General features: G+C 40.0%; 2 protein-coding genes across 2 annotated transcripts in view; one reads left to right on the forward strand and one right to left on the reverse strand.

Moving 5' to 3' along the window:
• The window catches only part of NT5DC2 (5'-nucleotidase domain containing 2), a 41,744-nt gene extending 38,009 nt beyond the window's left edge, over positions 1–3,735 (forward strand). Inside the window, exon 14 of the mRNA XM_058173999.1 lies at positions 942–3,735. Within this exon, the coding sequence (XP_058029982.1) occupies positions 942–1,203 (262 nt within the window). The 3' untranslated portion in view covers positions 1,204–3,735. The remainder of the gene's footprint in view (positions 1–941) is intronic.
• Positions 3,736–4,249: 514 nt separating this feature from the next.
• The window catches only part of STAB1 (stabilin 1), a 139,278-nt gene continuing 115,718 nt past the window's right edge, over positions 4,250–27,809 (reverse strand). The window contains exons 57-69 of the mRNA XM_058173998.1: positions 26,916–27,020; positions 23,870–23,977; positions 21,748–21,941; positions 19,900–20,044; positions 18,980–19,113; positions 18,308–18,473; positions 16,456–16,562; positions 15,190–15,309; positions 9,351–9,497; positions 9,069–9,179; positions 6,179–6,325; positions 5,095–5,202; positions 4,250–4,625 (exon numbers count right to left, since the gene is read on the reverse strand). Coding sequence (XP_058029981.1) covers positions 4,572–4,625; positions 5,095–5,202; positions 6,179–6,325; positions 9,069–9,179; positions 9,351–9,497; positions 15,190–15,309; positions 16,456–16,562; positions 18,308–18,473; positions 18,980–19,113; positions 19,900–20,044; positions 21,748–21,941; positions 23,870–23,977; positions 26,916–27,020 — 1,646 coding nt within the window. The 3' untranslated portion in view covers positions 4,250–4,571. The remainder of the gene's footprint in view (positions 4,626–5,094; positions 5,203–6,178; positions 6,326–9,068; positions 9,180–9,350; positions 9,498–15,189; positions 15,310–16,455; positions 16,563–18,307; positions 18,474–18,979; positions 19,114–19,899; positions 20,045–21,747; positions 21,942–23,869; positions 23,978–26,915; positions 27,021–27,809) is intronic.

Consider the following 27,809-nt stretch of genomic DNA (forward strand, 5'->3'; position numbering starts at 1 on the left):
TGGGCCGCTGGACAGGGCTCCGCTGAGCAGGGCTCGCCACTGGGCCGCTGGGCAGGGCTCCGCTGAGCAGGGCTCGCCACTGGGCCGCTGGGCAGGGCTCCGCTGGGCAGGGCTCCGCTGGGCAGGGCTCCGCTGGGCAGGACTCGCCGCTGGACCGCTGGGCAGGACTCGCCGCTGGGCCGCTGGGCAAGGCAGGGCCAGAACCGAGGCCGAGGCCGGAGCCTGCAACAAACAGCAGGCCTCCCTCGCCTCCCTCGCATCTCCGCTTCCTCCAAAATGGCCGCCCCCTTCCGGACCGCCACTCCGTCCCTCGGCCCGTTCTCGGCTGTCGCATGACCGAGAGGCCACAAACCTCTCCAGCGGCAGCCAGACCGATCGAACCACACGCCGAGGGACCGGAGCAGCCTGGTAAGTCAGCCCAAAGCCTCCATTTCAAGGAAAAGCCGCCATCGCCGATTCGGGCTCCTCTAGGTCGCTACCATTCTCGCGCATGCGCAGAGCCTCAATTTTACTTTCCCTCATGGCTGCCTTTGTTTGTTTGCTTTTTCTGGAATCATATTTTCTCTCAATTTTTTTTGAATTTCTTCATGCTTCACTTTTTAAAAACTCGTTGTATCTCTTAACCATTGTCCCGTGTTTTTCATTCCTTGTGCTCTAAAGAAGAAACAAACCGTTTTCTAAGATAGTCAGAAAGGGAAAAAAATGGTTGGGAGGGAACTAGCAGTTCTAACTAGTTCTAACTAACTAGTCCAACCAAAGCTAGAGACCAACATTTATGATACACATTCCTTGTCTTCTGGAGGTAGCAGCAGGATAAGGTTAATCATTGTGTAATATTAGTACATTTTCTATATATATATTTTCTATATATATATTTCTATATTCTCTTCCTCTCTCAGGGTCTCTATCTAATTCTATTATACCAACCTCTTTCCTTTCAGGTCACTTGCAAAGAACCTGTTTAACCCCCAGTTCGGTAGCATTTTTCGAACCTTCCACAACCCAACCTACTTTTCTCGAAGACTGATTCGTTTTTCTGATATTTACATGGCATCCATCAGTTGCCTACTGAACTATGATGTGAATTTTACATTTTATCCTCGCCGAACTCCTCTACAGCATGAAGCTCCTCTTTGGATGGATCAGCTCTGCACAGGTTGCATGAAGACTCCATTCTTAGAAGAAATGGTGCACATTCGATAAAAGGGATTATAACATGCATAGTAGAATCTTAGCTTCCTTTTAGGGGACTGCTGCTACTATATTATCACTGTTGTACTTCTGTTCTGAGCACTTCCTAATAGAAAGGTACCTGGGATAAATGAATGGAAAGGTGGCACAAATTTTACACCTGAAATCCTGGTGGTAAAATATATTAACCATGCTTGATTAAGCTCTAAGAATACATTTCAAATTTGGCATCTGTAATTTAGTCACAGCTGTGTTTGTGTGCTCAGAAGGATTCTACATGTTGGTTGGGTTGTAGTGATTCTGGCAGAGAGATTATAAATCTATTTCTTCTTTAGAGCAACATATTCAAAATTTAACTTCAGCACGAAGTCTTGCTATGTCACCTAGACAATATATGAAATAATAGAAATTTAAATAGTTCCTATTCAGTTCACCAATCAGTTCACGTTCAGTTACAGATTTCAAGATACTAACTGGTATATTTCTAAAGAATTGCATATAGCATAGGTCTGTATAAACCAGATATACCATTAGAGACCACACCCATTCATTCATATGTGAAGTGACCTCACTCAGATTCACAATTTGATAACATCAGTTAATGTGATATGTAATGTCTCATCTACAAATTCAAGTCATAACTTGATGCTGAATTTATGAGATGATGTATATTTATATATTAAAGCACCCCTATTTAACATACAAAAAAGTTTTTCATAACAGTAGGTGAATAAATTATCTTTAGTTGAATAGCTTATTTCATAAAATGCTAATTTACGTACTGAATTTATAAGAATTTTTAGACATTGAAGCACAAATAGATATACAGATTAAGCTGTCATCTAGATATTGTGTGCATGACTAGAATAATAAAAGATTAAAATAGTGATTGCTAGAGCCATTACCCAACTATAATGGAAATGATTTTTCTTCTATTCCATCACTAACAGCCCTCATATTAGCAAGAGCTAAAACAATCATCAGAAAACCAGTCACAAGCTTATCTAGTATAAAAATAGTGGTCTTTTAGGAATGGGGAATCATCAAAACTAAATTGTTTTGTGTTTCAGAATTTGCACGGACTTACCATAAACTTTTAAACTTATTTCAGAGATGCTGTTTCAGAGACACAAAAAGCTTATGTCTTGGATTAGATGTAAGTGTTGTGGGACTCTATTTTTTCTGTACTTGTTCATGAACTATTGCCAGTCAGGACCATCACTGTATCAGAGTCAGATATAAAAAATACATATTAAGAATGGAATGTCCTTGATTTGGAAGCTCTTATTTAAGGCTGGATTTAGGAAGCTGTTTATATTAAGGTCAAACTGTTGTTTGTTGGGTTTTATCTGTTAGGTTCTCTAATGCTGCTATAATTCAAGTTATATCTATAAATGAAATAATGATTGACAGAGGCTACTTAGATTGTTAGAACTATTCAGATTCTCATTAGAGATGGTTTTCAAGCCATTGTCTTTCAAGAAACGGAAGAACGCTTGAATATTCCAACAAGATACTGAACCAAAGAAATCTTTGAGTAGTTACTAAGTTTGTAGTTTGTGATTTCATGTTAGGATCACATTAGGTCATCTCCTGAATGCTAGATGCAAGACAAATTGGAAATCGGATGTTGTATACTGTACTCATTCACAGATTTTTTTTTAAGTATTTCAAAAAGTGCCTACTTTTTAAACTTTTTAAGCATTATCAGATGTTACCTCCTATCCAATTTTTTTAAAAACCACTGTGATGATTAAGATTGCAGTACGTTATAGCATGCGGATCATGTTAAGAATGACAGATTGCTAAGAATCCTGTTGGTTATTTGATATTTCTTTTCTATCCATCCCTCAAACCAACTTGAAGACTTGGGGAAAATTAACGCTCTACCCAAGTTAGGACTTCTGCACTTTGAACTGTCACTTCAGGGGAAAGACCCACTGTGCGCCCAAGCTAACTTGCTGTAGTTACGTATGGAAAATAGGAATGTATATGATGATTCTCTGCAAGTGTCTGTTCTATAGAAAATTGTTATGTTAGGAAAGATCATGGATGTTGCATTTCTGGAATTTTTCCCTGGAGATACCTGTCCCTTTTCTCTCTTGCTGAGACAGTGCCTTTGCTTTGCCAATCTATGGGAAATGTTTCATTGATGAACGACTTTTACACCCATGTGTTGAACCCTAAAAAGACATTGAGAGCAAAAGGTAGAAGCTGCATCATGAAAGAGGTAGATGAAAGAAGTAGGAATACCACAATGATGCAGTATTGGAGCTAGGCATTTCTCTGAAAAATAGCTGCCATTTTAAAATACCGATGAGGCCTAATTAGTTTATCTTCTAAATGTGAAATTAATTTCCTAAACTCTGCTTGATAAAGACGATGAGACAGTATCTGTTACTTTTAAAGGTAGGCTGATCAGCAAAAGCTAGATAGTTTAGAAATAGGAGATTAAAAATTTGCATAATAATTTGATATTTTTCCAAAATTGAATACAATGGTTAATTCTGATTCCTGAGTCTGTCCACAAAATAAAATATTGTGTTTATCTTTTCCAAAATTGTGTGTGTAAGAATAATTTCCAATACTTGGTCTAAATGGAATGTTCAAATATATGATATTGGAATGACAATATTTGTTGTTGCAAGGGTGAGATATCGATGCGTTTGGTTACTAGGCATAACACCATTTATTTTTTACAAAAATAATACATTGTTTCATTATGGAATAGTCCTGCAATTAATATATTTCACTTTTCTTCATGGGAAGAGAGAAAGAAACAATACTAATTATAAGGCAAAGAGAGATAATTGGCATCTTTACTGGTAGCATGTTGATGTAATCATGCTTACCTAGTAGTAAAAAATGTTAAGAATTGCTTTACAGTGCATTAAAATTCAGAATGCTTACAAATATGTGCTGTCTACAGTTTACCGGTAAGCTCAGTAGTGCAGTTTCAAAGTAAATTTATCCATTCATTAAATCTGAACTGAAATTTAATTGGCCCATTCAGGATTCTCACAGTATCCATTTGCCAGACACATTCATGAGTCTTTCCTAAGTAGATGATTGAAGGTTCATGGACAGGATCCAAAGGATTCTGTGCATGCTACATATGTCTTCAAGTTCTTTCCATTCATATTACAGTTACACTCAGAACCTATTCCTGAAGATCTCTAAAAAGAGGCAATGCAACATGAGGGAATGAATTCTAAAGAAAAAATTGGAAATTGTTTATGAGATTGTAAATACTGATAGTTCTTTCAATCATAATTCCTTCCCATAAACTTTAAAAGGAATAGAATTGAAGTATTAGAATATTTCTTCAAAATATCAAAATTTCTGGAATTTTTATATCCTGGTTGTATTACACTATATTATTATTGTCCAAGAATGTCTTCCGTATCGACAAAGTCATCTCTGTGGAGAGAGTCCTGAAACAAAGATACAAAAACGGTCAGTTAATTGAGATGGGTGGCATATAAATTTAATAAATAAATAATCTAACTTCATATTGGTATTCAGTCAGCTAAAACCAATAACAGAATCTGACCAGTTCCTCCAGTTATATTGGACTTCATAGATGCATTCAAAAGATAACACATTTTATATGTTCTGCTTACAATCGGAGGCACTAAAGTAGAATGGCATGTTCAAATACATTTTTTCCCCATCTGCAGCAAGATTCCATCTAAAATAGGTGACTCCCACTCAGTACGCTGAAAGTGGAGCCCATGGATTTGGCTCCACAAAAGGATCATTCAAAAGCAGTCATTTTATGCCCAAAGTATGCCATGTATGGGAACAATTTGGCTATCCCTAGCTTTGGTTGCAATGTAGCTAACAACTGCATTATGGGTTGGTATCTGAAAATATTCAGCACTAATGTTTCAGTTGTCTTACCTCAAATGGCTCATAGATCGAGTTATCTGCTCCATAAATAGGATTTGGAATGGATACTAAGTGTGGGCTCCTTTCCTGCCAGGAAGGTTCATCATCATCTAGTTCAGCCTATAAGTAAACAGATTAAGCATGACTGTGTTCTTCAAACTATACGGTAAAAATTAATCAACATGATTCAGTGAACCTGAACAGACAGCTGAGACAAAGTGATTTAGCCAAAGAAGTTTAAAGCTAATCTGAGATTTTGTATGTATATATATGTATCTATGTACTGTGTTTCTCCGAAAATAAGACTTCCCTTGAAAATAAGTCATCTCCCCAAAATAAGCCCTCTTCTGAAAATATTTAAGTGCCCACCATTTCCTCTGGTTAGTGTTATGGAGTCAGAGCTGGAAATCATGTAAGACAATAAGAGGAGCCCCATCTTGGTCCATGTGCCCCAAAATAATAAGACCTCCCCGAAAATAAGGCCAAGAGCTTATTTCAGGGTTCAAAAAAATATAAGATGGTCTTATTTTCGGGGGAACATGGTATGTATGTATGAATGAATGGATGGATGAATGAATGAATGAATGAAACAAAATACAATTTATATAGCTTCCCAACTCACACAGTGATTTCAGGCAATTTACAACATTATTTTTTTTAGCTGGAAAAGTCCAAAAAAATGATCACTACATTATTAAATAAAATCACCTGCAAGCCAAGTTTGACTCCTAGAGATAGCCTAGACACAAAAATATAATTTCCTTGGCAACAATATGGAGATGGTTTGTTCTTGCTTTCCTGTTTCTCAACTTTTCTGGCCAGCTTACATTTGGTGACCCCCATCCAAGTTCTAACTAGATTTGACCTTGGTTAGCTTTCTGAAAAGAGTTCCATTAAGATTATTTATACTGTGTTAATTATTAATTAAAAGTTAAATTGTGATGTTTGATTTGGATGAGATTCTACAACCACTAATGAAATTACAACAAAAATTACATAATTTTTTCTACCCAAGTTCTACTGAAAGAATACAAAAATGTTTATTTATTTATTATTATTTTTGTTACAAGCAAAGCTGAGGCTTGGATTTACCTACCCTAAAATAGCGAAAGTTGATCAGTTGGTTTCTCCTTTTGAGGCAGAAATAGGACAATCCAGCAATAGTTGCACATAGCAGAACTATAGCAAAAACAGTGCTTATGCCAATTGTCATAGCAGTAGATGGTTTTACAGTACTCGAAACCTGTAAAAAGTAATGTTATTTTCAAGTCATATCTTAATGATAAATTATTACTCTTACATGACATTTTTGGACCCCCAAATTAAATTCCAATATGGTTCAGAATAGCAAAACATCTGCAAGGAACAGCCTGGTATTAAAAAGAGGACTCTGCTGATTTTGTTTAAATATAAAATGTGTTTTTCAAACATCCTTAATATTATAGCTAAGGCTTTTTTTAAAAAAGACAAAGCAAAATAAAAGCAAGGCTTCTTGTGATATTTGTATACTTTGCGTTTTGCTTTTGTGTATAACTGTATTTTAAAAGGTATACATAAATTAAAGTAGTCTGTATCAGGGGTCTCCAACCTTGGCAACTTTAAGCCTGGCGGACTTCAACTCCCAGAATCCTCAGCCAGTTGAAGTCCGCCAGGCTTAAAGTTGACAAGGTTGGAGACCCCTGGTCTGTATGACTGTTAACAATCTTCACTCTTTTATTGTTTTGTTTGCTCTGCTGATGTTTCACATTGGCTAGAATGAAAAAGCAACGTGAAAGATTCATCTGGCTTTGGAGAAAATTGTATGCAACTTCATTTGTAGATCTTCTTTAAATTAGACTGATAATAGTGTTTCTCAAGGATTATGTCATTGTGTCTAGTTGTGTGCTAATGCTGTAAGGAAACATGTGCTTTGAGAATGTAATTCAGTTCCAGGATGCTAAATTATAGAGGTACTGCACTGTTTTCTAAAGTGCAACATTGTATTTTTATAAGAAATAGACGGACTAGGGATGATGAATGCTTCGATGCTTAGTGACAGGCTGTCCCTTTGTCCTTGGAAAAGGGCAAGAAATGAGATAGTGGGGACTTTTAAAAAAAGCAATAAAATCAGCAGAACAAGTTGAGCAGGAACACCAGCAATGAAGACCAAATAGATCTATTTCATCCTCTTACAAAGATCAACCTGACACCTACTGCCCTAAAGTACAGTAATAACCAGAGGCTACAGAAATTAAATAACAACAAAACTATTTTAAAATGGTAGATCTGACCATTTTAATACAATTTTTTGTCAAACCCCATGCAATCTTGGGAAAGTTCACACGATTTGGTAACATCATGCAATTTAACCATGTCTCTGATGCCCAAAGAGATGGACTTCTTCTTCCATTGCCTCCATTTCTGCAACCTCTCTCAATTTTCACTTATCACTGCCGACATTCATAATTATGTTGCATCTCAAAGAGTTTTACGAACCAATAAGGAACTCGGGAAAACCAATTCTTTCTCCTATCCTGTTACCTTTGCTCAAAAAATGTATTTCAGTCAGGGGTAAAATGCTCCCAGTTCAGACCGGATCGCGCGATCTGGTAGTGATGGGGGCGGGTAGTTCGGAGTACCGGTAGCAAAAATCCCTGCCCCCCCCAATGCTCACGCCTCGCTGCTCCTCTTCTCTGTCCCTATATCACTCGGTGGTGATATAGCTGCAAACGGCCTTAGATGACTGCCGCGGCACTTCAAAGAGCCGTACTACAGCTGATCAGCGCTGTAGACAGCTAGTAGATCGGTGCCTCTATTTTTTAAAGAAGGTAGACCGATGCCTGCCAAAAAAAGGCACTTGGTAGACTGGTGCCTCTCAGTAAAAGGCAATTGGTAGACTGGGGCTTCTATTTTTAAAGAAGGTAGACCGGTGCCTCCCAAGTTTTGTATACTTTATTATTTTTATTATTTATTATTATTGACCATGGTCATTCAGTCACCTGACCACCAAGCCACACCCACCAATTAAGCCACGTCCACAGAACCAGTAGGGAAAATTTTTAGATTTCACCCCTGATTTCATTAGTTAGTATTTAGAAGTAGAAAACTATTTTTACTTGAGAAATAATGTAATGTAATGTAATGTAATGTAATGGTGCATAAGTGCACCAGGGTGCCTACCGCCCGTGTCCTACTGTTTCCATTTATTTGTACTCATTTCTTATGTTTATACTTATACCTGTTTATACTTATATGATTATACTTATACTTATTTTCTCATACATGCTTGACAAATAAATAAAAGAAAAAAGACAAAAAAAGTACCATCATCATGCATCCCATTTTAGATAATCTATGATCACTACCATTCCGAGGAACAGCAAATTTTGAAGTGGGAAGGAAGAATTGGAAAGCTCTGTGTCTGAATGATTTGTGTTCAATGATACAGACTGAGAACTAATTCTGTATTTTAAAAAAAGTAATCTGGACTCATATTTGCAATGCTCGGTACAACTTGTATTGATGCCCAAAAAGTCCATCTCTTTGGGCATCAGAGACGTGGTTAGAGACACGGTTAAATTGCAGGATATTACCAAATCTTGTGAAGTTTCCCAAGACTGCATGGAGTTTTATGAAAAAGAGGATGAAAATGCTCAAATCTTGTGAGAGCTACCATTTTAAAATAGTTTTGTTTGTTCTAGTGATTAAGGCAAGAGACTGTGAGTTCAAGCCCTGCCTTAGCCATGTAAAGCCAGCTGGGTGACTTTGGGGCCGGTCATTCGCTCTCAGCCCATCCCACCTCACAGGGTTGTTGTGGGGAAAACAGGAGAAGGAAAATGTGTCAGATATGTTCACTGCTTTGGGTTGTTTGTAAAAAAATTAAAATAAAAGTGGGCTATAAATAAATACATAAACTTGTGGAATACTACTCAGATCTTAATTTATAAAACAGGGGAGGAAGGAATGCAAAACCAATTGTTTCTCAAGAAAAGAAACTGGTAACTAACCTGGTTATACTGCAGAGGTACCTTCAAAGGACTCTGAATAGCATGGATAATCCCATTGGAGGCCAGAATATCCCAGTCAACAATCACTGTATTGTTAATCGGTTCAGAAACCTGGTGCAATAAAAGTGAATCAAAGAGCTTTATTTTATCATTCGCTGCAAATGAGCTGTAATTCAAAAAGTTCAAGGCTTAAGGAATGCTACAAATCCACTACTGTTTCAACATTATCCAAAAAGATAAGGCATAGAGGTTCATGGCTACCTAAAGAAAGTTGATACTTACAATGAGAAAAGTATGACTCAATGACTCTGCAATGGAAAGATTGTATCCTGCTTGGGAAGGTATTATTGTACCAGCTGTGAGATTGAAGCTTGAGAGAATAACGTCACGCAGCGATGCATGAAGTTTTACATCCTTCAGTGATAAAGACTAAGAAAACAAAAAGATACAGCTCAAACAAAAGTTATTTTACAGATGAGAAGAAAGCCAATTGCACGGATATACAATATTGTATGGCACTGTATTATTTGTATGCCACCTACTTGAATGTCCCAAAGATGCTTTTTCAAGAGACAACTGGACTTTCTTGTTTTTGAATGATGTAGCCTTTATTCAATCCTCTCTATCTTAACAGTGATTCCATCGTACTGTATGTGCTTTTAGCCTGCACATATTGATGTCAAAGGAGCAAAATAAAGTGTTGGGCCCTGTAGTTACAGTGGATCCATTCATTGCATTGATTAGAATAACAGAGCTGGAAGGGACCTTGTAGGTTATCTAGTCCAACCCCCTGCTCAAGCAGGAGACCTGTATCTTTTTTGACAAATGGCTGTTCAGTGTCTTTTTGAAATTTTCCAGTGATGAAGCACACACAACTTCTGAAGGTCAGCATTGATTACTGACATGTGATTGTAAACTTGTAGGCCCATCAAAAATGAAAGGACCATAGACCTAATATAGTTGCCCACAAACATACGGAAAAATGGCAATTTCCACGCATATAGTGAAAAGGAACATCAATTTTTCAAAATAAAGAGAGAAAGTGAGAGCAGTTGTCTCATTGGTAATTAAAATAGAAGACCGCTCTAATCTTGCATTCTTCTTAGGCTGAGTATATTACTTTTTACTCATGTAAAGCCCACAAAGTAGCATAAGGGTATCTGTCTACATGTTTCTAGTGCTTCTAATGCAGGATGTCCTTGCACTGGCATATTATGAGAATTTAACTCCTTTTCTTCATTGGGAGTCAATTTTAGTAATCAGAAAGTGTAAACTAAACCCTTACTTTTCCTGCCTTTTTGTTGATTACTAGATTTAAGGTGGTTACATTTAAAGTGGACAGTTCAGAAGATAATCTGGAGTTCTATCAGTATGATGTTTGATAATATTACTCAGTATTCTTTCCTGGTGAAGTCATTATTCACATTTAAACAATGCAAGTATGGGTGCTGTATGATTATCTCATTTCATTGCTTTTACTAAAACATGAATTACAATTGAATTGAAAGTTCACACTGGGATAGTTTAATCTAGTATGAATATAATAACCCCCACTGCTTTTATAGTTTTACTGCTGTTCCTTTCCCAAAGTACCAAAGCACTTAAAAATTTGGAGAAAATTGTAAGAAATCTTCCAGTTACTATACTATCATAAAGCTAAAATACCAGGATTTCATGAGAAAATGGAATACACACACACACACACGTGTTTCCCCCAAAATAAGACCCTGTCTTATATTTTTTGAACCCCGAAATAAGCATTTGGCCTTATTTTTGGGGAGGTCTTATTATTTTGGGGCACATAGAACAAAATGGGGCTCCTTTTGCTGTCTTACCTTATTTCCAGTTCTGCGTTTAAATATTTTTGAGGAGGGCTTATTTTTGGGGGGAGACTTTTTATCACATGCCCTCAAAAGCCCAATTGGGCTTATTATCAGGGGATGTCTTAACGTCTTATTTTTGGGGAAATAGGGTATGTATGTAGTGTGTGTGTGTGTGTGTGTGTGTGTGTGTGTGTGTGTGTGTGTCTATGTAGGTCTTTGGTTATTTGGGTTTTCTCCCGCGTAAAATTGGAAGTGTCTTGGCGACGTTTCGACGAAGTCTCATTCGTCATCTTCAGGCTTCAGCTTCGTGCTTCTGGGAGCAATGTGTGATTGCAGCTGTTTCTTCCTTTTTAACTGCTAGTGGAGGTTTGAACTGATTGGGTGGGAGCTTGGCTGTGCTCTGGTTGGATGGGGTTTTGTGCTCTGATTGGCTGGGGTGTGTCCTGTTTGGGTGGGGCTTGGTTGTGCTCAGTCTAGTCTGTGCTGCAGGGGGATTTGAGCTGGTGAGCTGCATAGCTGTTGTTTGGCTTTGTGGTCGTGCTACATCTTCATAGTGGGTGTCTGTCTGCTATATGTATGGATTGGAGGGGTTTGAAATGGCTAATGTTGCAGCTGCGGTCTGGCTTCTGGTCCTTGGTCGTGCTTCCTGATCAGTGTGGGTTTGGGTCTGCTTTCTGGGTGGATGTGTGGTGGTGACATCCTGTGTGGACCTCGTGAGTGTGGGTCTGGTGTCATTCCTTGTGTTAGGGACTCGTTTGTCAATAAGGGCGGGTTTCAGTCAAAAAAGAGGAACCAACGTCTTCCCTGGTCCAACACCTTAAAGCCACAGGACACGATATTGACTTTAAAAAGTCCAGAACTGTCGCCAAAACTGAACACTTTATCAACAGAATAATCAGAGAAGCCATCGAGATAGAAAAACGCCCACACAGCATGAACAAACGAGATGATACCTCCCGCCTACCAGCCATTTGGAAACCCGCCCTTATTGACAAACAAGTCCCTAACACGAGGAATGACACCAGACCCACACTCACGAGGTCCACACAGGATGTCACCACCACACATCCACCCAGAAAGCAGACCCAAACCCACACTGATCATAAAGCATGACCAAGGACCAGAAGCCAGACCACAGCTGCAACGTTAGCCATTTCAAACCCCTCCAATCCATACATGCAGCAGACTGACACCCACTCTGAAGATGTAGCACGACCACAAACACGAAGCCAAACAACAGCAATGCAGCTCACCAGCTCAAATCCCCCTGCAACTCAGACTAATCTGAGCACAACCAAGCCCCCACCCAAACAGGACACCCCCCCAGCCAATCAGAGCACAGCCAAGCTCCCACCCAATCAGTTCAAACCCCCACTAGCAGTTAAAAAGGAAGAAACAGCTGCAATCACACATTGCTCCCAGAAGCACGAAGCTGAAGTCTGAAGATGACGAATGAGGCTTCGTCGAAACGTCGCCAAGACACTTCCAATTTTACGCGGGAGAAAACCCGAATAACCAAAGACCTACATATACACACACACACACGCACACACACACACGCACGCACACACACACACACACACACACACACAATACATACATACCCTGTTTCCCCAAAAATAAGACGTTAAGACATCCCCTGATAATAAGCCCAATTGGGCTTTTGAGGGCATGTGCTAAAAAAGTCTCCCCCCAAAAATAAGCCCTCCTCAAAAATATTTAAATGCAGAACTGGAAATAAGGTAAGACAGCAAAAGGAGCCCCATTTTGTTCTATGTGCCCCAAAATAATAAGACCAATTTTCCAATTTTACGCGGGAGAAAACCCGAATAACCAAAGACCTACATACAAACACCCGCGAAAACCTCAGAAAACATAAAACTATCTATCTATCTATCTATCTATCTATCTATCTATCTATCTATCTATCTATCTATCTATCTATCTATCTATCTATCTGGTGTTTTTCTGTCAAAGCAGCTGGTCTGCCCCAATATGGGAGGGTGCATACTTATTTATTTATTTATTTATTTATTTATTATTTAAATTTTTATACCGCCCTTCTCCCGAAGGACTCAGGGCGGTTCACAGCCAGATAAAAAATACACAATAATACAATATAAATACGATTAAAATACAATTAAAAAACTTATTAAATTGGCCAAGATTAAAAATTTAGAATAAAAACCCATTTAAAACCCATAAATTTAAAAACTAACCCAGTCCAGCGCAGATGAATAAGTGAGTTTTAAGCTCGCGACGAAAGGTTCGGAGGTCCGGAAGTTGACGGAGTCCTGGGGGGAGTTCGTTCCAGAGGGCGGGAGCCCCCACAGAGAAGGCCCTTCCCCTGGGCGTCGCCAGACGACACTGTCGCGCCGACGGCACCCTGAGGAGTCCCTCTCTGTGAGAGCGCACGGGTCGGTGAGAGGTATTCGGTAGCAGCAGGCGGTCCCGTAAATAGCCCGGCCCTATGCCATGGAGCGCTTTGAAGACGTTCACCAACACCTTGAAGCGCACCCGGAAGGCCACAGGTAGCCAGTGCAGCCTGCGCAGGATAGGTGTCACACGGGAGCCACGAGGGGCTCCCTCTATCACCCGCGCAGCTGCATTCTGGACTAACTGAAGCCTCCGGATGCCCCTCAAGGGGAGCCCCATGTAGAGAGCATTGCAGTAATCCAGACGAGACGTGACAAGGGCGTGAGTGACTGTGCACAAGGCATCCCGGTCTAGAAAGGGGCGCAACTGGCGCACCAGGCGAACCTGGTGGAAAGCTCTCCTGGAGACGGCCGTCAGGTGGTCTTCAAAAGACAGCCGTTTATCCAGGAGAACGCCCAAGTTGCGCACCCTCTCCATCGGGGCCAATGACTCGCTCCCAACAGTCAGCTGTGGACTCAGCTGACTGTACCGGGATGCCGGCATCCACAGCCACTCTGTCTTGGAGGGATTGAGCTTGAGCCTGTTTCTCCCCATCCAGACCCGTACGGCTTCCAAACACCGGGACAGCACTTCGATAGCTTCATTGGGGTGGCCCGGTGTGGAAAAGTACAGCTGGGTGTCATCAGCGTACAGCTGGTACCTCACACCGAAGCCACTGATGATCTCACCCAGCGGCTTCATATAGATGTTGAACAGAAGGGGCGAGAGAATCGACCCCTGCGGCCCCCCACAAGTGAGGCGCCGCGGGGTTGACCTCTGCCCCCCCATCAACACCGTCTGCGACCGGTCGGAGAGATAGGAGGAGAACCACCGATAAACGGTGCCTCTCACTCCCAATCCCTCCAACCGGCGCAGCAGGATACCATGGTCGATGGCATCGAAAGCCGCTGAGAGGTCTAATAGGACCAGGGCAGAGGAACAACCCCTATCCCTGGCCCTCCAGAGATCATCCACCAACGCGACCAAAGCCGTCTCAGTGCTGTAACTGGGCCGGAGGCCGGACTGGAACGGGTCTAGATAGACAGTTTCCTCCAGGTGCAGGGGAAACTGATATGCCACCATACTCTCTACAACCTTCGCCACGAAGCGAAGGTTGGAGACTGGACGATAATTACCTAAAACAGTCGGGTCCAGGGAAGGCTTTTTGAGGAGGGGCCTCACCACCGCCTCTTTCAAGGCGGCCGGAAAGACTCCCTCCAACAAGGAAGCGCTCGTAATCCCCTGGAGCCAGCCTCGTGTCACCTCCTGAGTGGCCAGCACCAGCCAGGAGGGGCACGGGTCCAGTAAACACGTGGTGGCATTCAATCTACCCAGCAACCTGTCCATGTCCTCGGGAGCCACAGGGTTAAACTCATCCCAGACAATATCACCAAGACCGCCCTCAGACGCCCAGTCCGAATCGCCACAATACTGCTTCCCATTTGCCTTTCAACTCCAATCTAAGAGCCCTCAGGCGGTCGGTTACACGGCAAACTATCCAAGTAAGAGTATGGCTAGCTGATGAGAACTAAATAGCTTGAAATAGATCTATACTAGTGTCCCTTTATTTCTTTATCAGAAAACACAAATTGTGTGTGTGTGTGTGTGTGTGTGTGTGTGTGTGTGTGTGTGTGTGTACACATATACATTAACTTCTGCACTTGCTTTAAAAGAATCTGAATTTCCTGCTATGCTACAGCTGATAGCTTTACTAGAAAATAAGGCCCAATCAAAGGAAGATAACTTATAGGTTGCACATCAAAGATATTAGTTTTACAATTTGTTTTTGATGATTTGTTTTTGTTGTTGTTTTTGAGATGGCACACAATTATTCCTCCTTCCAACTAAGACCGCACCACAAGCATCCATTTTGTGATCCTTACTGTATTATTTCCAAAGCCAGAGTTCAAGGGTACAAAAAGGGTTTTATAAGCGATGTCCTCAGAGAGGAAATTTAAAAAATCTACTCCTTCCTGAGTGGTATTAGCAAAATCCAGAATTATCTGAAAAAGAGGAGGAAAAACATGATTAACCAGGAGTATTACTATTACTACGTTCAACTCAAATGTATCAAAAGGACTATCTCTAAGCAGCACCTACAGGGAATAGCAAATTTGAATTTCCCTCCCTTCCTAAACTGAGGGGCATTTGCAAAACAATACCCTGTCCCTGGGTAAGAGTCAGCGGATAACAGCAATTTGACAGATCAAAATTTAAATCTCTTGCTTGCTTTTCAGTGTAGCTTATCTTTTCACTTCAAAGAAATAAAAAACTGATGCTGGATCCTTTAAGGAATAGTTGAATATAGTTTCATTAATTCTGGTATTTGATCCAAATAATGAGACTGTTGTGGAGCATTCAGAAAGTGCATAAATTAGTTTTATTAAAAACAAGTTATGTTTATCCCACCCTTAAAAAAACATCATACATTTCAAGCTTTCTCTGCAAAAAGTGCAAGTGTGGTATAGATCAGTCTAAAGCAAACTGGAGGAAGTAACAATAGCAATAGCACTTTACTTATATACCGCTTACAGCCCACTCTAAATGGTTTACAGAGTCAGTTTATTGCCCCCAACAATCTGGCTCCTCATTTTACCTGCCCCAAAAGGATGAAAGGCTGAATCAACCTTGAGCCTGGTGAGAATCGAACTGCCAAACTGCTGGCAGCCAGCAGCCAGCAGAAGTAGCCTGCAGTACCGCATTCTAACCACTGCATTACCAGGGCAGCAAAGCAACACAGAAAGTTTAAGCTGCAGTTAACATACATTTTAAAATCAGAATGTAGCAAGAAGATGTAAGCCTAGAAATAACATATTTAATATTGTAACAAGAATCCAAAACTGAATCCAGATTCAGGCTGTGAAGACTACAGTATTTTTTTAATTCAAATTCAAAAAGATTTGAAAAACAGTCAACACTGAGCAAACATTAACTTACATGTTGGTAATTTTTGGTATGAATAAATATTTTTCTCCAAAGTTTCCAAATATATTTACTCTAAATTTAGAGCAATTATTTGGCATAATAGTGTATGACATATAGATGTATCTGGATCAGGTTTGAAGAAAGGAATAATTATCACTAGTGATTTCACTGGTCATTCACAAACATATAACAAGGCTGTATATGAAGGTACTACTAAAACTTACTGAATAGAAGACTGAAAAGTTTGCCTGTTGAGCCAGCACATCCAAAAGGCTGCCTGTGCAAGAGTAGCCATCTCCAATGTACCTATCCTTACAGTTACACTGTACATCTGAAAAAGAAACAACACTTGGTGGTATTTGCATTGGAGACAAAATTTAAGATTTTGTAAAAGTCTACCCTAGATGAGTTCAAATCACCAGGACCGGATGGATTACACCCCAGGGTTCTGAAGGAACTGGCAGATGAGATCTCAGAACCACTGAACTATATTTTTCAAAGATCCTGGAGCACAGGGGAGCTGCCAGAGGACTGGAAAAGAGCTGATGTAGTTCCCATCTTCAAAAAAGGGAAAAAAAAACAGATCCAGGAAACTACAGACCTATCAGCCTGACCTCAATACCGGGGAAGAGTCTGGAAAAGATAATCAAGCAACGAATCAGTGAACACCTAGAAGCAAAGTAATAACAAAAAGCCAACATGGGTTTGTCAAAAACAGATCATGCCAGACTAATCTTATTGCATTCTTTGACAAAGTGACAAAATTAGTAGACCAGAGGAATACTGTCGATATAATTTACTTGGACTTCAGTAAAGCATTTGATAAAGTAGATCATAACCTACTACTAGATAAAGTAGAAAAATGTGGGTTAGATAGCACCACCACCAGATGGATTTGTAACTGGCTGACCAGCCGCACTCAACGTGTAGTCTTCAATGGAACTGCATCTACATGGAGATAAATATGCAGTGGAGTACCACAAGGCTCTGTTTTAGGCCCAGTATTCCAACATCTTCATCAATGATTTGGATGAGGGGATAGATGGGGAACTCATCAAATTTGCAGGTAACATCAAGCTGGCAGGAATAGACAATACTCCAAAATATAGGCTTAAAATACAGAAGGATCTTGACAGACTTGAACATTGGGTGCTATCTAACAAAATGAAATTCAATAGTGAAAAAAGTAAGGTTCTACATTTAGGCAAGAAAAACAAAATGCACAGGTACAGTATATATGGTACCTTGCTCAATAGTAGTAACTGTAAGAGGGATCTTGGACTCTTAATGGACAAGCATTTAAATATGAGCCAGCAGTGTGCAGCAGCTGCCAAAAAAGCCAACACAGTTCTGGGCTGCATAAACAGAGGGATAGAATCAAGATCACGTGAAGTGTTAATATCACTTTATAATGCCTTGGTAAGGCCACACTTGGAATATTGCATCTAGTTTTGGTCGCCACAATGTAAAAAAGATGTTGAGACTCTAGAAAGAGTGCAGAGAAGAGCAACAAAGATGATTAGGGGACTGGAGGGTACAACATATGAAGAACAGTTGCAGGAACTGGGTATGTCTAGTTTAATAAAAAAAGAAGGACTAGGGGACACATGATAACAGTGTTCCAATATCTCAGGGGTTGCCACAAAGAAGAGGGAGTCAAACTATTCTCCAACGCACCTGAGGGTAGAACAAGAAGCAATGGGTGGAAACTAATCAAGGAGAGAAGCAACTTGAAACTAAGGAGAAATTTCCTGACAGTTAGAACAATTAATCAGTGGAAGAACTTGCTTGCAGAAGTTGCGAATGCTCCAACACTGGAAGTTTTTAAGAAGATGTTGGATAACCATTTATCTGAAGTGGTGTAGGGTTTCCTGCCTAGGCAGGGGTTGCACTAAAAGACCTCCAAGGCCCCTTCCAACTCTGTTATTCTATTCTATTCTATTCTATTCTATTCTATTCTATTCTATTCTATTCTATTCTATTCTATTCTATTCTATTCTATTCTATTCTATTCTATTCTTATGCAGGGGAAAGGCATAAATGAGATGACACTTATGACCTCATTTATTTTCTCACCTTGAATGCGATAGCAATAGGCATCCCACTTTTCACTGATGTTGTTTCGATAGCCATAGTTTACAATGCCCACATGATGAGTACCACAGTTCTGACTTGGGTATACCGTTGGGTAACCAGCTGTACGATTAAAAAGCCAACCTACTATACAGAGGTGGAACCCCATCTAGAAAAACAAAAAGTCAGGCTTTTCAAAACATTTGAAACATTATTTCAATACTCAGATATATTTCAACAAATATTTCTGACTATTCATACCTTGACAAGATTGCCTTGTACAATAATAAGCTTAAACTTTGTACAATAATAAGCTGAAGCTTTCTTAATGTGGCACTCAATGGGCTATACCCTATCTAGCTTGAAAGAGGCAGATTTTCATTTCCTCTGCATGCCATTTTTCTAGTGCCCATGGGCCAAATGCGGCTACCAGCATTTCATGATATGAAATTGGATTAAATCCCTTGAAGGATTACTTTTTGAATATGTTTTAATTTGGAATTTCAATGCAAAGTTGATGAAAAAATGAGGATTCATTGGGGTCCAAAAGGAGTTGTAGAGCTTCTTCAGACAAAGGAGACAAGTTTCAACCAGGAAAGCACCTCTAGTGTGACTCTTAGTATGACCAAAACCTGAGACACTAAATGAATTGATATCACTGTGTTGCCTTGTTACCTGCTGAGCAGCAGAGAGCTGTTGAAGAGTGGCCAAGGTAGCTCCCTCAGCTGCACACTGGGCTTCAGCCTCTTCATAGGTAAAATTGTACTTTCTTGTAGGAGACTGCAGGTGGAACACACCAACTGTCTTGTCTGGAGAACAATCACAGAATATTATGTCTACTAAGCTTTGTTGAGATATGAGTCAGATTTAGAAAAAGACACTTCGAAATGTTAGAAGAGATGTTCAATATTTATATTCTAAATGCCTGGATTTTAACGGACATCTAAACAAAATACAAGCAAGGATTATGGCAAAAATAGGAGTGCTGTTATAAAAGGAAGTAAATTAAATGCATGTTCAAAGAAATGAGGATATTTCGAGACTAAACCCAAGACTATTGGATAAAATTGCATTCAAAGAATAAGAAATATCACATTGGATCAAACATTGGTCTCCCTAGTCTATATGGGCACAGCAGCATCCCATCCATTCCTTTTCCTCCAAAGAAAGGAGAAGTAAGCCACAAGGAGGAAACAATAATAATTGGGAGGAATTGAGGAGCAAATTAATAAATTTAGATTATTCTAAATTAAGAGACATAAAAGATCTGATTTGGACTTTACCAATTATGTGCCTTTACAGATCACAAAGAGCAGGGGTCTCCATCCTTGGAAACTTTAAGACTTGTGGACTTCAACTCCCAGAATCCCAGAAGCAAAGCTGGCTGAGGAATTCTGAGAGTTGAAGTCCACAAGTCTTAAAGTTGCCAAGGTTGGAGACTCCTGACAAACAGCATCTTTAACTATGCCAGTGAGAGTCTCCATTCCAAAAGTGAGAACCCCTCCCACCCCTAAGTAATATAGTAGAAAGTAGAAAAAAAATGACAAGATCATCCAAGAGACAACAGAGTAGAAAATAGAAGAAAAAAAATCTACCCTCGAAATGCAGGTCAGTACAAATAGCCTCCACGTGGCATTGCCCGTTCTCCTCCAAGCAACGGTCTGTGGGGGGAATGACTTCATCGAAGCACTGCATTCCGTTTCCAATGTAACCTGCCTTGCATTCGCACCGCCGGGTATTCTGCAAGGCAAGGAAGCCAGGCGTTACTGCACTCTTAACAGCCAGACAGGACTATCAAGCCAGAGGTAGACAGCAAAGAGCACTCAGCAGCAAGCCAAATGAAACAGTAAAAAATCAGTTAAGTCTCCTTTCCACAGTTAGTTAAAGGTTTACTTCCTAGATTGTAGCATTATATTTGCTGCACTTCCAATATAAGGAAAAATATTGCTATGTAGCTAGGGGAACTGAGCTTTGAGGTCTCTGTGCATTTGCACTCCTAAAATGGCACTTCCCTGAGCCCCGGTGGCAGAGTGGTTAGAATGTAGTATTGTAGGCGAATTCTGCCCACAGCCTGGAGTTTGATCCTGAAGGGGCTCGAGGTTGACTCAGCTTTCCATCCTTCCGAGATCAGTAAAATGGGAATCCAGATTATTGGGGGCCATATGCTGTCTTTGTAAATTACCCAGACAGTGCTGTGAAACACTATGGGGTGGTATATAAGTCTAAGTGCTATTGCTATTGCTTGTGGTGCAGCTGTGGTGGTGCAGTGGTTAGAATATAGTACTGCAGGGCAGGGGTGAAATGTAAAAATTGTTACTACCGGTTCTGTGGGCGTGGCTTGGTGGTGGTGGTGGTAATGTAACGGGGTGGGCGTGGCCAACTTTTTTTTTTACTTTTAAAAGCATTTTTTCTAGAACCTCTTCGGCTGAAGAGGTTGTAGAAAAATGCTTTTAAAAGGTTCTGATGATCCCAGCTGAGCTGCACAATCATCAGAGGCTTTTTTTTTACTTTTAAAAGCATTTTTTTGGCCAAAGAAAAAATGCTTTTAAAAGTAAAAAACAAACAAACCTCTAATGATCACGCAACTCAGCTGGGCATGGGGGGCCCCCCCAGGGATTTTTGCTACCGGTTCTCCAAACCACCTGCTCCCATCGTTACCAGATCAGGCAATCTGGTCCGAATGGGGAGCATTTCACCCCTGCCACAAGCTAACTACCTGCTCACTCCAGGAGTTCGATTTTCACCAGGCCTTCCATCCTTCCGAGGTCGGTAAAATGATCTGAATTGTTGGGGGCAATATTATGCTGACTCTGTAAACCGCTTAGAGAGGGCTGCGAGGCAGTATATAAGTCTAGGTGCTATTGCTATTTTCCCCCCTCAAAAGTAAGGTCTATTGTTGATCTGAAAGTTACTTTTGCTTTTCAAAAATGGACTGCCAACTAGTTAAATACAATAGTTTCTAATTCTCTGGGATGTGAAATTTTACAATAAGAAAAAAATAAACCTCCTATGTGACAGGAATGTATGAAGCTACTACAAGTTACACAAACAATAGTGTTTAATATGTGGAGTGAATATTTGATACTTGGAGAAGAAAAGGAAATCCATATTCCACTGTGCACCATTGTCCTTCTTTTCCAGGCAATTGGGAGAAATCTCTCTGAAAGGAAGTCACCACACAGACATAGGTTCAGTGGTGGGATTCAAATAATTTAACAACCAGTTCTCTGCCATTATAATTTCTTCCAACAACCAGTTCACCAAACTGCTCAGAAAATTAACAACCGGTTCTCCCGAAGTGGTGCGAACTGGCTGAATCCCACCACTGCATAGGCTGTTAAGAAAGCCCAAATTTCTACAAACAATTTCTCAAAAATCTTTATGATCTCATTTCAGAAAGACTGTTAGAAATATGAGCTTGCAGAGATATGTCTGATACTTACTGGACCTGTGCTAATACAAGTTGCATGCTCACTACAGTGTCCATTCCTCCCATCTGCACATCTGTCAATAGGATTGCAGATGTAGCCGTCACCCTCGTAGTCCATTAAGCAGGTGCAGGAGACATCCGTTCCATTCTGTGTGCACTTAGCATGGTTGCTGCAGCCACCGTTGTTGTTTCCACACTGGTCAATCACTACATCAGAAAGTGCCATTCAGTAATGTGTAACTTTTGACTCTGCCTATTGCTTAGGGAGTAAAGTCAGGCTGAGCAGGAATTCCCTCAATTCCATTGTATAATTGTTCTAAAATTCCAGATTTTGGTACTGCTTTGGTTGACTTCCAGTCAATTTTGGAACATTAGAATAAAGCTTATACATGCAATCAAAATAGGATTTAAAAAAAAAAAATACAAAAACTCCAACCTTTAAAATGTTTTAGGTTCCGGTTCCTCCTAACCCTGACCCTAACTCTAACCCAGTTCCTCAATCATTTAAATGTTATATTGCTTTATATTTTTAGCTATAAGCAAAACTCATGCTGTGGTGGTGCAATGGTTACAATGCAGTACTGCACTACTGCTGGCTGCCTGCAATTTGGCAGTTCAAATCTCACCAGGCTCAAGGTTGACTCATCTTCCATCCTTCCGAGGTGGGTAAAATGAGGACCCATATTGTTGGGGGCAATAGGCTGATTTGGTAAACCGTTTAGATAGGGCTGTAAAGCACTGTGAAGTGGTATATAAGTCTAAGTGCTATTGCTATTTTTAGCAAGTTTTTAATGCAAAGAAAGCAAGTAAGCATCACTTAATTTGAGTAAATTCAAAAATTTGCTCAAACTAACCAACAAGGAGGGATGCTAGCATTCTAATGCTATTCTTGAGAATTTATTGCTATAATAGGTACTTTTCTGCACACTTCAGAAGGTATTTGGAGAGATGAAACAATCTTAAAATACTTCTGAAACTATTTAAGTTGTACAGTAAAATAAGTTACTTATTTTGACATTCTTCTTTATCTCCAACAGTAACATTTTTCAATTGTAAACCACCCAGATTCATTGATTGAGATGGGCAGCTATAGAAATTGAATGAATAAATAAAATTTAAATGCCTGATTTTGTACATAAAAACAATCACCGCTACAACCCCACATAAGTTTTTATTTTCAAAAAAATGATGCATGAAATTGAAAATTCTGATCAATGCCCAATTTAATTTTTAAAAAGGAGACAAAAAGGGAATTGGGAAATTCAGGTAAGAGTATATCTTCAGGAATCATTCCAGAAGGTTTTCTACAATGGTTTGGTATCTATAAATCTAGAGTCATGTTTCTTCTCTATTTTGGAATTATCAATTAAATCTTTACGTTGTAAACTGACTTTCTCAGAGGAAGATTTTCTAGGATTCTAACAGCTCTAAAGCAGGGGTATCAAACTCGATTTCATTGAGGGCCGCATCATCATTGTGTTTGACCTTGGGGAGCTGGGATGGGCGTGGCCAGTGTGGATGTGACCAGTTCAATGTCACTCATGTTGGGGTGCCTGTGGTGGCCTGAGTGCTCTGCCAGCGAAAATGAGCTCCTGAGCTTCATTTTTGGCTGCAACAGACTCTTTCAAACCTTTGACATCAAAATGGAGCTTGGGAGAGCCACATGCAGCCCTCCCGAGCTCTGTTTTCACTGGCAAAGTCACCATGGGCTAGTCTTTCGCTGTTTCCAGGGTGGCCCCGCAGGCCAGATCTAAGCACCCTGCGGGTGGGTCCAGCCCGCGGGCCTTGAGTTTGACACCCCTGCTCTAAACAGATGATAATGATGATGACGATGACGACAATTCTCAGCATTAAAACTCCATACAGGCCTTGGAAGGGACAGTATGAAAGATAAGATTTCGGTTGTAATAATATGCCTTGCAAGATCTTGCATGATGCCACATATATGAAAAACCAGACATACTTTTACTGGAGGACTTGTGTGAAAATGAAAGCAATAAAAGCAATGTTATAGAAAAGCATCCAATGTTATTGTGAAGGATATAGTCCTGAAATGATACTAACATTTTCAAAAAAGGATGGAGTAAGCACTACTTGCAAATGTTTAGATTTACCCTTTGCACTTGCAACCATACCTGTGCATCTCTTTCCATCTCCCTCGTAATAGAGGTTACATTCACAGATATTATTAGCTCGGCAGATAGCATTTGGATGGCAGGCTGGGGAGCACTGAGGTACTGCAGCTAAATATATATGTAAACAAAGCAGACAAATCAATAAATTCACTTCAGAATTAGACACATAGCTTGATTGATGTTATGCATTAATGCATCTACCAATTCTGCTAATGTCAGCCCTGAAGCTGACCTGGCCAAAGCCATCTTGGAGCTTCAGTGTTGCCACACTGGAGTGAAGGATAGGGAGGGAGGATTAGAGATAGCTGGGGTGGTGTAGTCAAAACAAAAATGCTTTTCCCTGGGAACCAAGGGCGTTCTTACACCTGGCTGGAAGAAGGTGGAATGATGTCACCAGACCTGCAGATGGTGCCTTGATTGGGCCATGTGGCTGATTGTTTGGGTTGAGGGAGAAAACTTTTATTTTTAATTAGGTGAAAACCAAGGGGCCTCCCAGAGTTGGTTTTCACCAGATACGTGCCAATAAAGCTATTCTTTGAGGAATCTACCTACATTGGAGTTCTTGCTTGCAATGGATCTATTACTTGGAACCCTGACAACTAGATTTTACAATGGGAAGTTCTCATTACAGAAAAATCTTTTACCCACTTTGGAAAAGGGAGTCTTGCTGCCTTGCACATTTTCTGGTAAGAGAAATTCACTTATGAATGAACATGCATTAAAATGCCTTCAATGAAATAGCTGAGCAGTGTTTACCCAATTAATCTTATTCACCAGATCACCTCTTTCGCTTTTCACTGTCATTGATGAACCTGTCGCCACTATATTTCAAGGAAACCCTTTCCTTCTTTCTAGATCATACTTCTAATGCATATGATACAGCTGGACTGGAGATATTTTATTCTCATTCAGTTGTCTGCATGACTTATTTATCACAACTGGGATAGAATGAGAACAGGTAGTAAGTTGTATTATGTGGGTTTAAGGTTCAATTGCTCTTGGGTAGGAAGCCCTGAGCAGGTTTCAGATAAAAATAAAAATAATCTGTATGGTATGATTGCATGTATGTATGTACTACATAGTATGTATGTATGTATGTATGTATGTATGTATGTATGTATGTATGTATGTATGCTTTTAAGTCAGTTTTTGACTCCTGGCAACTGCCTGAACTAGTCCCTGTAATTTTCTTGGCAAAATTTTAGTCCTTGTTGAATGACCACTTGTTAAATGACTACTTGAAGTTACGACAGTGCTGAATGAGGGGGGTTTACAATAGATCTTTGTAGCTGTGGCTGTTGCAGCATCCCTGCAATCACCTGGTTGAAATTCATGTGCTCACCAACTGGGTCACAGCTATGATTTCCCAGTGTCTTGTGGTTGCACATTCCCCATTGCGACCTCTGCTGATGGCTTCTGGCAAGCCAAGTGATCGAGGAAGTCAGCAGGAGGTGACCAAGAGCAATCTTGTGACTGTAGGATACAGTAACCTTGCAGGATTTACCTAAAAATGGCCACTGGAGCTATCACAGCTACTGCCATAAGTGATATTGTGCCTCATAATTGTGTTACTTAGTGATGGAATTGATATCCCAATTATCATAGTTAAGTGAGGACTATCGGTATGAGAGAGAGAGAGAGAAAGAGAGGGAGAGGGGGAGAGGGAGAGGGAGATTCAGGAAGCTTATCTCTTTGGGATAAAAGCAATGATGAACCCAAAAGAGATTTTAATGTGCACCCTGCCCACTCTTGTTCATTGCCATCCGTTCAAAGGTTGGCTGTCTTAGATGGAGAACTGCTATCAAAGCCAAATGCAAATAGAAACACTGAATGCAATTAATCATCATCAAAACTATAAATAAAACAAATAACAATACAATAAACAACATCACAGAATCTGCTACATTCAATTTGATGGACCATACAATAGTTCATAAAATAGCCTCAATCAAAACCTTAAGAAGGCTGGTAGCAAGTAACCTCTGTATTTGGGATTGTGGGGAAGGGAGCCATCATTGCTATTTTTATTATTTTAAAAAATCAAGTACAGTGGTGGCCAAGGGCTGTTGGGACACAAAGAAAAAACCTCATGCAGCGACAGAAATGGGTAAAACTCATGTCTTTTTCTTTTCTTTTCTTTTGCTGGTAAATTCCTTTACTCTTTAAAACTATGTTAAGCTAATTTTACAGTGAATGGCTATTTGCCTGGAACAAGATGGAAAAGGTTACTTAGGGACATTTTCATCAGTGCTGCCAAATTTCATGATGTTTACAGCTTATCGTTCAGGTCTCACATTCCCCTTATTATAACTGTTTGCTAGTCTGACTTTGCTTATTGTTTAAACCTTTTGATCATTAAAAAAAAGGTCATTTTACCAATGTACTGCTGGGGAATCAAGGTTGTTTTCTTTGCTTGACTTTAGAGAAAAAACTAGATGAGAATTTGAGCAGGATAAAGCTCCCTGAATTAATATCAGCTCTGAGGCAATGTGATTAAGAGAGAGAGCAGGGTTTCTCCAATACATATAGGAACTCCCAGAATCCTGCAGTTTCAAAAATATATTAGCCTGCATGCTGATGGAGACATTTTGAAATTCAACATTACATTTTGTACAAAAAAGAAAAAAAAATTCCTTTAATCAAACAAGGCTAAAGCACTACGGATAATGTGTTGAATTGCTTTTTTTCTCTCTCCTTCTCTAGTGCCTCCCAAGGTGTTATACATGCTTGAAATACCATATAAGTTTATAAAATCCATAAACAAAGAAATCAGAAGAATGATGGCAAAAAAAAAAAACATTACTACCCTTTTGAAAAAAATAAAGGCATTTGGTAAAATCTACTGGGCCTTCCTCTAGGGCAGTGTTTTCCAACCATGGCCAGTTCCGGATGTGTGGACTTTAAATCCCAGAATTCCACACCCAGCAGGGCCATTGAAATGAATTCTGGGAGTTGAAGTCTGCATACTTTGAAAGTCACCAAGGTTGGGAAATGCTGCTCTATGGAGTTGTACTTTGCAGTGTGCCAGCCCTGAGATTTGCTTTACCTAGTTTGGTTTCGCAGTGCTCTCCTGTCCATCCCACAGAGCAGAAGCAGAAGCCATCTCCGAACAGCCCTTCGTTGCATATCCCATTTCCTGAACAATTGCACTCTGCAATGAAAAGGAAGCCACAATCATAGTCTTTGACTAAGAAAAGGAGTACACAGTGGTGTGGTGTGGTGTATGATGCTGTCCCAAGCTCCTTTTTCACCTGATAATTCCTCCTCATTTTTATTTTTTACCAACAGATAAAACATCTAAGCGATGTCCTGATAAGCAGTAATTTACTAGGTCATCCAATGGATGTTTGAGTGTTTTATCTTTTATTGTAAATCTTCCTCTTCGGCAATCTGTAACTTCCCTGTCTTTCTACACTTGAATGAATGCAATGACAGGGAAATCACAGAGTGATGGAAAGAAGATTATTAGCAGGAGAGGTGAGGGGAGGGAACAGACACACCACTCTTCCACCCTGCAAGGAGAACATGTGTTGGTGTCCCACCCTCCATCCTGCAATGGAAACATGGAAAAAACTGTTAAAGCATTCAGACTATGAGGCAGAAAATGAGAAACACAAAACGTTGAGTATATCCGAAGAACAATATTGGTATTAACATTAAAGGCAGAGCCAGCTCTAGGCTAAGGTCAAGCAGGTAACAGCGTACAGGTGCCAAATTTTAGTGGATGCCAAAATTGAAAAGATTTCCAGAAAACAAAATAAAAAAGCAAAAAGCAGGAATGGCTTACTCTGTGAGCCAGAAAATATAACTTTCTGGTGTAAATAGAATGAAAAATTTTAAATTTTAAATGAGAAATTTTAAAAAAAATCCTGGCCTTGAAAATCCTAAGTGTAAAGTTCAAAAACTGAAAGAAAAAAAAAAAGAAACAAGAGCACCTAAT

This window comes from Ahaetulla prasina, chromosome 2 (assembly GCF_028640845.1).
Source record: "Ahaetulla prasina isolate Xishuangbanna chromosome 2, ASM2864084v1, whole genome shotgun sequence".
Lineage (NCBI taxonomy): Eukaryota > Metazoa > Chordata > Lepidosauria > Squamata > Colubridae > Ahaetulla > Ahaetulla prasina.